The 17,360-nt window shown below is 40.8% G+C and overlaps 1 protein-coding gene across 1 annotated transcript in view; it reads right to left on the bottom strand.

Annotated features, from left to right (window-relative positions):
- ofcc1 (orofacial cleft 1 candidate 1) overlaps nucleotides 1–17,360 on the bottom strand; it is a 181,053-nt gene that overhangs the window by 152,296 nt on the left and 11,397 nt on the right. The window contains exons 3-4 of the mRNA XM_060824012.1: nucleotides 15,330–15,482; nucleotides 1,304–1,367 (exon numbers count right to left, since the gene is read on the bottom strand). Coding sequence (XP_060679995.1) covers nucleotides 1,304–1,367; nucleotides 15,330–15,482 — 217 coding nt within the window. The remainder of the gene's footprint in view (nucleotides 1–1,303; nucleotides 1,368–15,329; nucleotides 15,483–17,360) is intronic.

Raw genomic sequence — 17,360 nt, 5'->3', positions numbered from 1 at the left:
AAAAGATGCACACTGCCTCTTTTTGGGAAAGATCCACCAAACCTACTAATAGCTGTCTTTCAGAGGACTGCAGCTTGTGTGCTCAGTAGCACGACCACGGAGGCTTGGCTGCCATCGGAAGGACTGGCACATGAATGAATTGGGCCACAGGCAAACAATGTTGGAAAGGTGTTCGCCAGTCCAGGGTCATTACATGAGAGATGCAGGGAGTTGGAAGCACAGTCAAGGGCTTGGTCTTCAGCAGGCCTCTACTTCCAGATGCCCCATGCCTCCATCAGGCACAGAGTCAGAAGGTTGAACATGGGTCCTTGCGCCCTGAACTAAATTCTGGCAAATGCAGGCAGGCAAAAAGATTCAGGTCTGCCACCATTCATTCTGAACTTCCCCCTTCCAGGTTTACCACCAGCTGATTCCATCCAGAGTCTTCACATTGTAAACACCTACAAGTGCCCTTATAAAACTAAGACTCCATTCTGTTTCAAATGTATCAGACATAAAGTTGCAACATATTGTAAACAGTAGGATGGAGTCACAATCCACTTTGCAAGAATCGCAGCCTATAAATTAAAGCAACTTCACTTAAGTGATATTATAGAGATATTACTTACATGCGAAAATTAACAGCATTAAGATAAGATGTCTTACACAATTTATAATGACTCAATCAAAACTTTGAATGGCCAATTGTCATAGGGGAGAAAATAATTGTTCGAAGTATTAAGCTGCAATCCCTTTGAATCCCGTTACTGTGAAATAGTGAAGTATTTGAGAACATTACTGTGCTGCATCAATGTGGGGAGGCAAAAAAATTAAATCCTGTTAGCTGAATAAGTCATTTGCCACAAAATTGGATTCACACGTCAGCAGTAGTCATTGCCAGGAATTCACAGAGATGATTTGTGAGAATTTACCATCACACGTTTTCTTGTCTAATTTTAATTGCAGTCAAAGACTTAATAAAATTTAAACCATGCGTGCTCATGAAATAATCAATTTACTCTATTTTCTACAGAGCCAAAATATCAAGTTGTGCAATATATTTTGCGCAAGATGATTCTCCCTCCAGTTGTAAACAATTAGCCAAACAAAAAATTTCTTTAGCAGGAGATAAAATGGTTCTTTGAATTTAAGTACCATGTGTAGACAAAAAAGCTGCTTTGAATTTTCACCCTATTGCATGAAAGTGGTTTCAACTCTGCTTGTTTTAGCTCTATTGATGAAACATGAAGTTGACAGACTTTGAATACTGTATGCAAGAACAACCCTGTCAACACGTCATGGCATACAATTCATTCAGTAATACCTTTAAGGTTCAAATTCGCTTTCTCTTTCCCATCCATATGAAAACCATTGCTTGTTGTCGATTCCTAATAGAACAAGAAATGAGAAAGAGTGCTAATATAATCACATTTTAGTTTTATGTTCTTTGGAGCCCAAAGGAATGTAGTGATATGTACAACAATAAAATAAAATCAGACGTCCAACCCGATGGAAGCACTTTAAAATCTTTTCCTTTTATTTCGCTTTATCTTTGTGTTTGCTTTGCTCCCGTCCCACAACAACATGAAAACCTTTCTCTGCTTCCTTTACACCAGTGGGAATACTTCCCTTGTGGGTGATAGGATCTCTTTGGGAGGTCAAAGGTTGCCCTGGAGAGGAAGTGACAAGCTGCGAAATGTAAAAGAACAATTTTTTCCACATGTTCCTGTGCTCTGAAAGCAGTATGGGGTTGTCAGCCAACATCATTTTAAAATGGACCAGGTTACAACATAACATGCCTGTCAAATTCAATTTATAATTAGAGTAGCTGTATTTGGTTATAAAGTTTTACTGTTCCAGTAGGTTGCATCTACATACCACATATATCAGTAAAACATGCTTGAAGTTAGCTTTGAAAACTTTCAAAGTTGTTTAAACACAAAAATAAATTTTCATTTTACACAAGGATCATATTTAACTGCAGGATATAAATCAATCCCGTTGCTTCCTTTGGGACACAAAGGTAAATGAAAAAATAATCTTGTTCAGTACCTTGTCGCATACATTTGCATTTCATAGTGGAAATTGTTAAAAAGAACTGTGACGAAAGATTGCTGTGAATGCATTGCACAGTCACCCATGAGAAAGCAATACTGCTTGCACCGCATCTCACAAAAAGGTTAGAACGGTGCTTTGAAAAAAATGTTTTCCTCAATTGTGGTCACATTTTAAAGGCTGAAAATAGCCAAAACCCTGGAGTTCGAACAGACAAGAGGTGGGAGGTCGGGGAGTTGTTGGTATATGAAAGTAGGGCAGGGTGCATTATCGTAGGGTCAGTAGAATTGTGACATTGGGGAAAGGATGATTTGTGAAAGGAGTAGAGCTGTGAGAGAGAGGGCTGGTGGGAGATAGCTGTGAGAATGGGGGCAGGATGCCTTGGAGTTGGGGATAGAAATTTTGAGGGATACAGAAGTTGAGAGAGGGATAAAATTACAAGAGGTGCGGTGTAGAGATGTAGGAGGACAAAGGGAGATTTGTGAGAGGGTTAGAGCTGTGAGAGTCTAAAATGCATTGGAGAACAAGCAGTGTTGGCTTTTTACACCTTCCATGTTGGAACCACCGTTGAAGGCAGTCATAGGGCCTCAGAGTTGTTTAAATAGGCCACTGTCATAATGGAGGACAAGGCAAGTACAAAATGGTGCACATGCATGCCAAGGCTTCTTGGAGCCGATCCCCAAACTGCCCTATCAGAGTCCCTGCTTTTCTGCCACGAAGGAAAAGGAGTTTGCAACAATACCTACTCATCCCACGATCCAATTCAGTGTCATAATCCCCAGTTTGGGAGCCCTGGTATTCTCTACATACAAATTCTCTAGATGGACAATGTTGCTGCCATTAAAATAAAATGTACCACATCTTACTTTCAAGTTTATTTGCTATTTTTTAAGAAACTTTAACACTGGTGATCAGACAGTTTGTTCTGTTGTACTGAGTTTTTGCTACAATGCCACCGTAAGGAAACATGTTGGGCTATAGTTTCCACTTGGTCCTCGATTAGCAATTCCAAGGTAAATGAGACCCAAGTCTGCACCCGATTCGAAAAGATCTTTTTGATCCATGTTTCTGATCAAACTCGTTTGCATGACTGGAAGTGTTTTGATTCAATATAATCGAACAATGCTTTAACATCTTTTTTAAATGTTGCATTTAGAAAACATTCTTTGATGTACCTAATCAGGGAAACTTGGTAAAGTTTGAATAATATAGCTGAAACTGTGTTTAGCAGAAAAAGTTAAACATTTTAAATCACAATGCCAATCTCTGAAATGCTTTGAAATTATTGAAAATGACCTTTAAAAAAGTACACTTCTATTTTCTAGTTAGATTGGTCTGCAGTAATGAGTTCCTTCATATAACCTTTCCAATTCTACTTATTAGTGTCCATGTGCCCAAAATAACCAGCAAAGCTTTTGGAGCCTCTGTGTAGGCCTGAAAACAGAAGCAATTTGCAGAAGCTTCAAATAGTGATTAATTCACAAGAGACTGCATGGTCATTTTTACGGGCAGAGGCTGTTTCTAATCAGGAGTTTATAAGACGGTTACAAAAGAAACTTGAACTGCGTCAGATGCAACGTGCACTTAAAATCCTTCAGTTTTTGTGTTAGTTAAATGAACATTGGCAAAATTGCACTGAAAACAATCCCAGAGCACTTCAACAGAAACCCCGGTCCATCAACTGTGACCATATGACAGAAGCATCTTTTCTTTGTTGCAAACTACTTAATGCAGCATACTAACTTTACACTACTACAAGGAGATGAAGAAATGGGCTGGGTAGAACATTTCAATTTCTTGGTAGGCACATGGGAAGATTTCCACTGCACACCATGAGCAACGTTCTTGGAAACTCATGCTTCATAGATGAATTTATAACATCGTTATACATAGTAAAACAGAGAATGTCCACTCCTACAGAAATTACTTTGAATAGAATGCTCCATCTCTGCACGCATGAGCAAGTTGGTAAATGGAAAACCAAGGTAAGTGGTTGGCATGCACCACAGTTTCATAACAGTACACTCCTGTGGTGATAACAGACACTCAACTCAAGGTAAAATAATGAAATTAAACAAAGTGGTCAGCCCTATTTAGTAGATTAAAGGAGACCAGGTTTCAAATTATATTTTGGCATACATTGTTATCATTAATGTATATTGAGTTTATACTGCTACTTTATATCTAATACTGCAAGTATCATATGGATGTAAATCCAGAGAAAGTTAACATAGGATCAAATAAAAACATTTACTTAGATGCTATTATTTATTAAGTTGCCAGTGCAGGATACAGACTTTAAATGGAAAAGAGCTACAGGGTTACATGGAAAATGCAGGTGAGTATCGCTGATAGGAGAACTCTCGAAATTCAAACAGCCAGGATCAGGGTGAACGGCTTTATTTTTGAAATTCAGTAACGTTCAACAATTTGTCTGAGGAAAGACTAGTTTTTATGCATCAAAGTGACAGAACAGATACTGAAGGCATAAACATATGTTTTTAAATTAAGAAGGATTATTTTATCATGTCAGTCCTCAGTGATGCTTATTGCTAAACAGATAGCACTTAAAAATATTTTCCTTTTCATGCTGCAAAGCAACTATTGTCATAACACTCCAGATACTGCTGACAGACCCTGGACTCCAATAAAATTCTTCATTTGAATTTCTCCTGACTGTCAAACTTCAATGACGTGCTGGTGTTCAGGGTATCAGTGAACCTTTTTTGTTTTGAAGCTAAGTCTTATTTGCAAGGCACTGAAAATTGAATTCTCTAGTTCGTGGTTCCTTCAGTTGGCTGCTCTACAGCATCGGATCAAATCCCAAAGATTACATACTATGGCTGATATTTACAGTGAGATGGGACCTGATTCCAGTTTTTTCAGAGATAGAAAGAGTCACTTCAGCTACAAATACCATTTAGCTCCAACTTGAATAATTGGTTTCACATAAGAATTTGTCAAGAAATGAGCTAAAAGAATTTTATTTATATATCTTGATTGGACCATACCTAGGGTACTTTCAAAAAATGTACTACATTTAAGATCTACAAATAGGTTTGACTGCAAGATGAAAAACTGTCCTTTGAGAATAAAAGCTAACAGCCAGAAGCGACTTTGTAACCTCACTGAAATAGATGAGGATGTAAGTAATATTCATGTCAAGTGACCACACACATCATAGGCTCCTTGTTGATATCTTAATGGGATCTTACTCAAGTTAGCATAGACCTCTGAACCTCAGAGGCAGTGTAATGATCCCTAAGTGGACCTACGCATTAATATAAATGACTGCTAGTCTGGTCTGCAGGAGCTTTAATCTGGGAAAGGTCCGGAGTTTAACAAAACTTTAAGTTCTGTGATGCAGCTGTACTGCAGAAGTAACTTAAGAATTGCCTTGTAAACAATCAGGGATACAATAATTACAACATAATTTAATAATGATTTTCACATTTTATAAACCCTGTGTATTTGACTATTTTCTTTAGTTATATTTGATAGTTATGTAGTGCAATAGTGAAAGACCTCTTGAAGATTACAAATTATTAACCTTCCAGACTCTCATAAGAGATTTGTCAATTTATAACCAAAATATTAAAAGTCAGTAATCGCCAGTGTAGCGTTTAAATAAACTACTTGGAGGAACATTATACAAGGAATGTAGGCAACAGCATTTAAAGTGCTTTCGTATGTAACATTTCAATACATGAGCTAGCCTTCTGAGCAGTTCCACATGGTGTCACTCTGCAAGGGTGTATGTACTTCATGGAGGTGTATAGGAGTTCATTTCGCATCAACAGTGGCTTGGTTACTCGCACATCCATGTCTGAGTCAGAAGGTGCACAATTCTAAATCCTAATTTAGAGAATCAAACACATAACTTGAACCTCATATACCAGTGCATTACTGAAGGAATGGGCAGTGTCAGAGATGCTGATTTTGGATGAAATGTTAAATTAAGGTCTCATCTGCCCTCTCCGATAGACATTAAAAAAATTTCAATGTAGTGAAAGAAATTTTCCCGGAGAGCTCTGCGAATATTATCCATACCATTCATATTGTCATATTGCTGTTTGAGGAAGCTTGCTGTGTGAAAATTGGTTGCTGTGTTTTCTATATTACCACAGCGACTAACTATACCCTCACAAGTACTTCATAAAGCACTTCAGGACAACATGGGTTTATGAAATGGGTGACAGTGATGAAAGTCATCCTTTTTCAAAATTTGTATCAAGGGCACAAAGGTAGAAAATTATCCTTACAGGATTACAGGGCAGAACTGAATGCCCAGATTGGAGGCAGGTTCAGAGAAAAGGATCCATGAGATTGGGTAGGAAGTTGCAAGGTGGAGATCCCATCACAATGATTTGAATCTGAGAGAAGCAAGGCTCAGTAGATTTTCTGAGGCAAGTTGAGGCCCTTAAGTCACCAATTAAGGATGCCATTACACAATTGCTGGTTTTTAAACATTGCCCGGCAAGAGTCCTACACGTGGGCAACCTGCCAGGTAAACCAGGCATTTGCACAGCTCATGCCTAATGGAGAGAACCATCAGAGGTTACTGGCCCCTTCCAAATTAATTCTTCACCTTACCCCAAATATTCAACCCACTCCCCATGTACTCCCCCAATCCCTTCACTTTTCCTCACCCATCTCCCCTGTCTCATCACTTTGTCCCACTCACCTGATTCCTGAGGCTCCATCACTAATCTTCAATCTACGCTGCATTTCAATACCTGCCATTTCCAGTGGTGCTGCCAATGCTGGGCTTTAACCTTTGACTGGTTGGCAGCTCTCACAGGTGAGATACTGGGCCCAAAGTTGAACTCATCATGAAAAATCAATCCAACATCTATAGCTATCTGCACGACAAAAATACTGTATGCCAATTCACCCACATAGCCACATCAGAAACTGTCCTCAGTTCAGCCAGAGAGAGAGTTAATGTCAGTCAGGAGGTACATCAGTCATGGGTAGAGTCCAGGGCTTGGCCACCATCAGTTGTCCACTTGGAACACTCCCATTTGGGGCTCTATCAAAGTACAATCTGGGGAGTACCCAGCGATCAGTTCCTAGAGGGTCATCAGAAGTATTCAGAGAGAAACACAGAAAATAGGAGCAGGAGTAGGCTATTCAGCCCTTCAGGCCTACTACACCATTCACTATGATCATAGCTGAACATCCAAGGTAGAACCCTATTCTGCTTTCTCCCCACACACTTTGATCCTTTAAGCCTAAAGAACTTCACCTAACTCTTCCTTGAAAACATTCAGTGTTTTGGCCTCAACTGCTTTCTGTGGCAGAGGATTCCACAGGCTCACCACTCTCTGGGTAAAGAAATTTCTCCTCATCTCAGTCCTAAAAGGCCCAAACCTCTTATCCTTAGATTATACCCCACTACATCATTCTTTAAACTCCAGTGAAAAGGGTTTTAACTGATCCAGTCTTTCTTCAAACATCAGTCCTGCCAATTCTGAATCAGTCTGGTGAATTGCATACTGTCAATTAGGAAGCTGCTAACACAGTGCTCAGTTGGGCCAAGGTCTGAGGTAAACACGCTCCGTCTGGTCTGTCTGTTGATCGTTCAGGAAGGGTGCAGTGACAGGAGGGTGGGGTGGTGTGGAAGCAGAGGCAATTGCAGATGGAGTAGAAGGACGGTCATGGGGGAGGGAATCTCAAGATGAATCGGGGAGTTATCAGAACTCGACCTGCTACTTGACCTGCTGTGTCTTTCCAGCACCACACACTCTCAACTCTGACCTCCAGCACTTGCAGTCCTCATTTTCTCCGGGTTATCAGAATTGCCTAAGAGGGCATGGTAGGTAACAGGAGGGAGAACTGTCAGTGGCAGAGGCTACCACCACTGCCTCGATAGCAGGAGAATACATGAGAAGGGTGAGTATCATTAAGGCATAATGCTGGGGTTTGCAGGGACATTTATAGGGGAAGCCCAATCCGGTGGCTCTCCAGATTGGGGAACATATTTGAATGGGCTGTTAGGGTAGTGAGAGATAACGGAGGACTTGGAGGCATCTGTCAGGGATGGGGGGTTTTGCCAGGTAGGGCCCAGTACTGAAGAGGTCCTTCATCATTTTCTGTTCTCTAGACAGGAAGTGTAATGAGAAAACAGCTAGAATGATACCTAGAGTGGGGAGAGTCACTGTCATTTTGATGGACAAAAATCCATGTTTGACTGATGCTAGGTCATTGATGGAACAAGTACATGATGCAACCTTTTCGCTGGCTAAAGGCAAGCCTTTATTCATGCAATTAGCCAAGGATGCTGTTGGAGCTGCACACTATCATCTGTAATGTCAGCGCAATGAAGGCCACTGCACTGAATACAATGAGAAGTTGAACATTTGGTGTGAGATTGGGAAGGGAAGGATCTTGGAGGGTTGTAACAGTCCCTTTTCATAAATTGACTGCACACACTCAGGCTCAATGTGGATGGATGATTGACACATGATCTTCTTTATCCACATGCAGTGCATCCCTCGAAATGGAGATGTCTGCTTAGACCTCAACTGTGGGGTATGGCGCTGATGGCTGTTCTGAGATCTAAGAATCCCCTTTGGCCTTTCTGTTCCCATAGTAGAGCATTTCCATCAAGGTTCCTGTGTGGATATGGCTGTCTAGTTGAAAAAGCGAAGGTGAATGAGCAGGACTAGGGAATCACTCAGCTCAAGGACAGACACTGCCACTGGGCCCCACAGAACATGTGGTGTCCAGAAGAAAGCAAGAGCTTTCCAATTCCAACTCCACTTCCTGGGGATAAGTAAGACATGGTGCCAATGCAGACTCTGGACCAGATGCAGGAGCATAATCTCAGGGCTGCAGGAGTGCGTGGCCATCTTTTTCCTGTGGCTATGAAAATGACAGCTGCATTGAACTCCTATGCAACTGGCTCTTTCCAGGAGCAACGGGTGACTTTTATTGGATTGCTCAGTCGTACATTCTCAAAGGCACCAAAACAGTGACTCATGCCATCTTGCAAGATTACACCAATTCATTTCACTGCTACACAATGAGCTCAGTGCTGCAGCCTGGACAGTCAAATCTGGGAAATAGCTGGCTTCCCCCAGGATGAATGTGCAATCGACTGTACCCATGTGGAACTGAGTGGGCCATACCACAATGCTGCAGCATTCATCAACAGAGAGGGGTGCCATAAATCTGTGATAATTGTTACCAATTCCGAGAGTTGTGTGCCCATTACCCTGGCAGCTGCTACAATGGCTACAGTCTGGGGCACTCTAATGCATTTGAGCATCCAGGTGCTTTACGAGTCTGGCGCTGGGAACAAGGGCTCATGATGCCATTGCACACCCCACCTGACTGATGCAGAGTGCAGACACAATGCTGCCCATTCTCCAAACAGCAAATGATGGGGCTGTTGAAGATGCAGTTCCATTGGTTGGATTGATCTGGGAGGTCCTTCCAGTATAGTCCGAACACAGTGTGCTGCATTATCCTGGTGTGCTGGCAACAAGGTCATGTGAAGAAATGGGAAGGAGGAGAGCAGTATTCTGAGGAGGAGGATAAGGACACTGGGGAGACACTCAGCTGGATTAGATACAACAAGCCAGACAGGACCTGACTAACACCCAATTCTAGCAGGTGAGAGCTGAGTGCAGTGGATCATCATGGAATCACCAAATGGTCATGATGCTGAAATCTCAGTTGCATTGTCAGAATGAATTGCAGTCTCTGTTAGCTTTGTCTGTGAATGAACAGTTAAAATGAATACTTGCAGCAGGATACAATAACAGGATACAATTACAAAATTTAGGGCAGCAATCATTAATTTATCCATGAAATTTGTCAATTAAGTTCAAAAATAGCTCTAAGAAATTTCCCCCACAGAGACTGATCACACTATTTTGAGCCTAACCATTTCTTTTGCAAGGGAGAAACTGAAAATTTCACCTAGCTGTTTTTGGTTGCTGGAGAAATTCAACAACTACTAATAATTTTGTTTGCTATCTTTAACAAAGTTCATGCGTGGGATATTCCAATAGCTTGTCTGATTATGATGTTCCCCTCCTAGATAATGACAAGATGTGGGTCAATTATGGGTATTGGGAACAAAGCTGGGCAGTATGGTTTTGAGGTTGCTGTGTTGTAACATTTCCAGTCAGGGGCTGGGTTGCCAATGACTATCTGGGTGCACAGCAGCCTCTCAAAGATGGCATGAGTTTTAAGAACATGTCTTTTCATTTTTGTAAACCTTTACACAGCAGCTAGTTCCAGTCGTGATTGAAGTGTGGCCAGCAGATGAGCTGGAGCCAATGAGTGTGTACAGATGGTTGGTATAAACAGCCCATTGGTCTGTGGACAAAGGACCAACGAGTGATGACAAAGACCTTCTGCCTGCTATTGCTTCTTAGTCAGCTGAACGGCTTGTGGTTGTGAACAAGATGCAGAGGAGACTTCAGTCCTCCACCAGCTCTGGAGCTCTCTCGAGTCTCTGTAGTAAAAACCAGTCCAAGCTGGAAGAAAACCAGTTTATTCTTCCTCCAGCAGTTGCTGTAAGGCATGACTTGTACTTAATAAGTTAGAGACACTTTATAATTGTGAACCAGCCCCTGTACCTCCTGCAAATTGTGAAAGCATCCAGAGAAGGGAGACTGAGAAGCAGTGTTCTGATCAAGAACTATCTCAGCTCATTCTGTGATAACAGCACACTGCTCTATCCCAGGGATATGCGACATGAGCTGGTCTCCGCTGAGTGATGCTGCTAGGAAAGGCACACGGTAATATGGGGCCTGAATCAGACATTAATGATGCCATAGTGATGAGGGAGACAGGTAATGAGGCAAGTTTGGTAAGAAATGGTGAGAAAGCTCACTGGACCTCACAGCGGAAAGCCCTCCAAAAAACTTGATGCAACTCAGACTCCGCCTAGAAAATAGAAAAGCTCAGCCCTACAATATTATTTAATTTATCTTGGCAACTTTGTGCATCAATCTATGCACTTAGAAGGCTTGCATTTAGTGCATCAATATCATGTCACACATCAATAACACACATAAAAATCAGTTAATACAGTGGCTAACACACAAAACTATCTGGTACATTAATCATGGTGATTGGTTTAAATATTCCATTGACCGAAATTATAAAAAAGTCATTGGCAATTCCTGGATAAAGCTACCAAGCATCAATTAGCAAGCACTGCAAAGCCATCTAATCAAAATGTTCTTTTTTTTAAACCCAGCAATCCAGAACTAGCAATGACGACAAAACGAAATTAAATTGCTATCAGTAACGTTTTCTTTGCTCATTCAGATCAGTACATGCAGCTAAAAATAACATTTGCAGCAGGGTATCATAAGCATTAATAATTACAGAATTTGGGGGGAAAACATCACTAATTTATCCATGAAATTAGTCAATTAAATTCAGAAATAGCTCGAAGAGGTTCCCTCCACATAGACTGGCTGCACTATTTTCAGCCTAGCCTTTTAGTTGCGCCAGAGAAGTCGGAAATTTCACCTAGCTGAGTTTGGTTGCTGGAGAAATTCAGCAACTGCTGACAATTTCTGAGATTGGATACCTGATGCCTGCATTGCTAATTGTTGCCAGGTTTCTCAAGCGTGTGCTCTAAAGGACATTAGGCGTCAAAGTTACATGGAATATCATAAAATCATAGACACCCTAAGTGTGGAAGTAGGCCATTCGGTCCATCAAGTCCACACCAACCCTCTGAACAGCATTCCATCCAGATACACCACCCTACCCTATACCTGGCTAATCCACCCAGCCTGCACATCCCTGGACACTTGGGCAATTTAGCATGGACAGTCCACCTACCCTGCGCATCTTTTGACTATGGGAGGAAACCAATAGAAACAGTAGAAACAGGGAGAACGTGCAAACTCCACACAGTCACCCAAGAGTGGAATTGAACCCAGGTTCCTGCTGCTGTGAGGCAGGTGTACTAAACACTGAGCTACTGTGTCACCATAGAATGGCTCTTTAAGAGGCTTGCCTGGAATTCCAGAAAAATGGGCCCCACTCTTTCAGTAGTAGGACTAATACCAGCTTAGATCGCACACAGACTGACTGGCGGCTAAAATGCTGCACTTTATATCCACCTTGCACAGGGCTTTTGGGTGCAACATAAACTAATTTCTACCCAGTTGCTCACCATGACAATTAATCTTCCTCATATCAAAAGCAGATGACTTCACTATTCTCTGGATAAAATTTCACTTTGGATAGTTCTCCATCCTGTTCCCATGCCCAAAATGCATTGTGCATTCTACATATATGCAGATTATCTGAAAGCTTATTTTTTTTAAAAATATTCTTTTTTCCAAGCCATTTCACATATGCAGCGAAGAACTGAGGTCTCAGTACATATCTATGGAAAACTTTAAGTCACATCCCACTAATCAATCAATAAATCCTCTACTCTATTCTGTCTTCTACCTCCTAACTTGTTATTATCTCAAATCGTTCATCTTCAATTCCACATACTGGCATTTTTGCTAATAGTCTCTTGTATTAATTCATAAGAAATGCTTTCTGATAGTCCACCTAGACAATATCCCATAGCTGCTGCCAAGTTACTGCTGATTTCTTCAAAAAAAGTTCAACCAGATTAGTCAAAATTGACCTAACCTTCAGAAATCCACAAAATTTCTTCGACCAGTCATTACCCAAAATCTTTGTTACTCTTTTCTTAAATAATGGAGTGACATTCACAAATTTTTTAATCAAAGCCATAATTATGAATCTAGAGATCTTTGGAAAAGAACTGACAAATACATATGTAACATTCTCACCTATATCTTTAACACTCTGAGTGGAAGCAATCTAATCATGAAATGTGTCTCTCTTCAGTCCCATTATTATCCCCATGATCATTGTTCTACTTTTAAGTCTCATCTCCTTGATTAATTTTAAGGTTTCCTGACGTATCTATCATTTTATCTCTTTCTTCAATTGTAAAAATTGATTGAAAGTATTCACTCAGCAAGGCACGTAATAGCACTTCGAACTCTAGTCTACATAAAACTGATATCGTTACATCTCACTAGGGTATCTGACTGGGAATAAAGTCCAGCTATTCCTGGACTCATCACAAAAGTTAAAGATTTTACATAGTACGCAGAATTCCCCAACTTACCTGGCTTTTAGACCCAAAAAGCATGGTTTCTTTAACTAACAAGAATATCTATCTATGAAAGCAAACAGATTCTAGCTATAGGTAAACAAATATATACTACAGACATATAACTCTGTGTTAATACTGTAATCCCCCAAACAAATATACACATATGCACACAGACAGGAAAAGGAACATGGGTGTTATGGCAGGAGAGAAAACTGGAAAAGCAGTCAGTGGTCTCTGTTCACAGGATCTTGTGCTGATCTGAATTCTGTTTTTTGATCTTCCTGCTCTGGATGCTTTCACTGGTTTGCAAGAGGCACAAGCTGGCTCGTTGATGTTATAAACTTATTAACTAAAAATTGTAGCTTAGAGCAACAGCTGAAGGAAAGATAAACGGGTTGTTTTCAGGCTGTAAGTGACATTTATTGCAGAGAACAGACAGTTCCTGATTGATTGGAGTTTTGACATCGTTTCTGCATCCTGTTCACAACCCCAAAATGTTCAACTACCTGAAAACCCAACAAATTGCTGATCGGCAAACAGAAGGTCTTTGCCATTGATAATCTTCTCTCTACCATAATGTCAGAAGTGGAATATTTGCTAATGTTCATCACCATTCATGACTTCTTACATACTGAAGTAGACCATATCTGAATGCAACAAGTTCTGAACAATCTTCAGGCTTGGACTGACAATTTGCAAGTAACATTTGTGCCACAATGACCATCTCCCATCAGAGACAATCTAACCACCACTGCTTGACATTCAATGGTGTTACCATCACTGAATTCCCCCACTGTTAACAAACATCCTAGAGGTTATTATTGACCAGAACCTCAACTGGACTCACCATATAAATACAGAGGCTGCAAGAACAGGTCAGATGCTAGGATTATAGTGGCAAGTAATTCACCTCCTGACTCCTCAAAACCGGTCTCGCATCTACAAGGCACAAGTCAGGAGTGTAGCAGAATACTCCCCACTTGCTTGGGATGAATGCAGCTCCAACGACACTCAAGAAGCTTGACAACATCCAGGCCAAAGCAGCCCGATGGAATTAAAACACATGCACAAGCATCTACTCCATTCCCTCCACCACCAATGCTCAATAGCAGCAGTGTGTGCCATCTACAAGATGCACAGCAGAAATTTCACCAAATATCCTCAGACAGCACCTTCTGAACCCATAAGCACTTCCATCTAGAAGGACATGGGCAGCAGATACATGGGAACACCTGGGTCAAAATCCTAGATCTCTTTCACAAATGGTATTGTGGGTCAACCTGTAGCACGTGGACTACAGCAGTTGAAGAAGGCAGCTCACCACCACCTTCTCAAGGGCAACTAGGGACAAACAATAAAAATTAGCCAGTCACCTACATACCACAAGTGAACCAAAAAAAAACTGGATACAAGTCCACAGACCAATCAGCTACTTACTGCTGGCTGAATCTCCATTTGTCCACACCCCTCAACTCCAGCTCATCTGCAAACTACACTTTCATTCCCTTCAGGAGTCTTTGGTTTTTAAAACAATTCTTATCCCATTTTAGTCCGCAATCAAAAATACAAAAAAATGAAGAATACATGTGCATCTTTGTAGAATGACATTAATTTAAAGACACGGGTGATGCACATTTAAGAACAATTTATTTTTCAGATTTTTTTCAAAACAGTTCAATTAAGAAAACTCTAATGCAAATATTTGCTACACCTAGCCATTTTAATTATAATAATTCATCAATGTTTAATTTGAATTAGATTGTGTCTTTTGTTTGATTAGACATTATTAAATTTCTAAGCATTTCATCACAATTATATGCATGGTAACTTCACACTGATAACTTGTGGCTGCCTTCTTTTAGCTGCACTCAAGGCTTTAAACAAAATAAAAATGAAAAAAAAATTAAGTAGCAGTTAGCAGGAAGGTTGAAACATTGGTCAAATGGAACAGTTATCATATGTCTTTCTAAAAAGTAATGTAATCTCCAATATAAGACTTAATGCACATTCCTACACGGCTGTTTTGGGACTATTTATGAAAATTTGTCATAGATTCAATACACAGCGGCTTATTCCAGAATGAATTAGACAAGGTTAATAACTGAGGGCTGAAATTAAGGACCATCTGCATTTACATTGTGACATCTTACACCAGACTGCTACAAGTTACCTTCAGGTCTGAGTTGGTGTCCGTTGTGTTCTTATTAGTCTCATTCCTCCCAGAGGCATAAGAACATTCAGGCAAGTTGACAAAGTGTGGAGGTAGCTGGAGTTCCACGACATACTCTTTCTGCCCAAGAAGAGATTTGGGGAGCTTTATTATCTGTGAAAGAATTTAAAATAAAAGCACTTCGGGAGAATTGTGAATAAATTACAGTGGCTGTTGTTGCAAATAAAGAAAATCATATTAAATAGTTTTAGCTGTCCTAAAGTATTCCAGAAATGGATTCCAATCAAATGGGTTGCTGTGTCCTGGATGCTATCAAGCTTCTTGGGTGTTGTTGGATTTGCTCTAATCCAAGCATTCCATCACACTCCTGGCTCATGCTTGGTGGATGGTGAACAGGCTTTGAGGACATGGAATTACTAGATGAGTTTCTGGTCACAAAATTCACAGTGTTTGACCTGCCATATCTAGCTATAGCAATTATATGGCTAGTCCGATTTCATTTTTGGTCAATAGCTACCCTTTTAGGATGTTAATAGTTGAGTGGGCATAGTGGTTAGCACTGCTGCCTCACAGCATCAGAGACCCGGGTTCAATTCCCGCCTCAGGCGACTGACTGCGTGGAGTTTTCACGTTCTTCCTGTATCTGCATGGGTTTCCTCCGGGTGCTCCGGTTTCCTCCCACAGTCCAAAGATGTGCGGGCCAGGTGAATGGGCCACGCTAAATTGCCTGTAGTGTTAGGTAAGGGGTAAATGTAGGGGTATGGGTGGGTTGCGCTTCGGTGGGTCGGTGTGGACTTGTTGGGCCGAAGGGCCTGTTTCCACACTGTACGTAATCTAATCTAATTCTCTCCTGTTGTTAGTGGTCCCTACATATCAATCAAACCTGACTCGTTCCCATGTCTTGTTGCATTTGGGTATGAACTACTTCGTTATCAGAGGAGCTATGAATTGTACTTCAGACAGAAATCATTAGTGAATATCTTCAAAATCTTGTGATGGAGGGAAGGTCATTAATGAAGCAGTCATAAAGGATTTGGCCCCACTACTTGAAGAACACCTCAAGTGAAGTTCTGGGCTGAGTTGACTGGCATCCAACAACTACAAATGATTTGGAGATGCCGGCGTTGGACTGGGGTGTACAAAGTTAAAAGTCACATAACACCAGGTTATAGTCCAACAGGTTTAATTGGAAGCACTAGCTTTCGGAGCACCGCTCCTTCATCAGGTGGTTGAACAACTACAAACATCTTTTTTTGTGCCTGGTATGACCCCCAAGTAGCATACAGCTGAAGCCTGACTCTCACTGACTTCAAATGTGGCTCCTTGATGCCACATTTAGTCAAATGTTGCCTTGATGCTAAAACATTCTTGCTATTCAATGATTCTGTGGCCATCTATTTTTATAATTAATAGGCCTGGCAATGTCTATTAATGTGAGTACACTGTGATATCAAAAATTTTTTTGTGAAAGGTGGTTGCAGAAATAGGGGGCTGTTTTGTCTTCTTCACGCTGATGACATTGTAAGTGAGATGTTAGTGATTAGCACACAGCATTTTGCAAGTGTAAATGCGAACTGTATTGCAGGAGAACGTAGGGACCCTGTGCCACTCCCAGGACTTACAAGGTCCTGTTCTGGAAGTTGTGGACAACACCAGGTTTGGCAGAACTGCACAAAGGAGCTGCTGTCGCATCTTAAAATGTGAACTTGAACTTTCCAAAACAACAAAACACGGTCTGAGAAATGTTGTTTCAAATTGTTGCTGAAAAATGGTAAGAGCACAGCAAAGCCTCTTGAAATAATGTAGACTGACACATTGAACAATATTAATTTGGCACTGAAGAGTAAAGAAGCAAAACCAATTATATTCAAGAATCTGAGAATGACCAGCTTTACTATCACCATCAGCATTACTGGTGTTATCCAAATTAGCTCTGGAACATTCCACATCCACTCTTTAGGGAAACCATAGATTAATTTCTATCTTTTTAACGTTTTTTTAACTCAGTTTCACATTTCTAGTCTGAGTGCA

This window comes from Hemiscyllium ocellatum, chromosome 4 (genome assembly GCF_020745735.1).
Source record: "Hemiscyllium ocellatum isolate sHemOce1 chromosome 4, sHemOce1.pat.X.cur, whole genome shotgun sequence".
Lineage (NCBI taxonomy): Eukaryota > Metazoa > Chordata > Chondrichthyes > Orectolobiformes > Hemiscylliidae > Hemiscyllium > Hemiscyllium ocellatum.
Note: the sequence above shows the minus strand (reverse complement) of the source record. Positions and strands in the feature narration are given on the sequence as shown.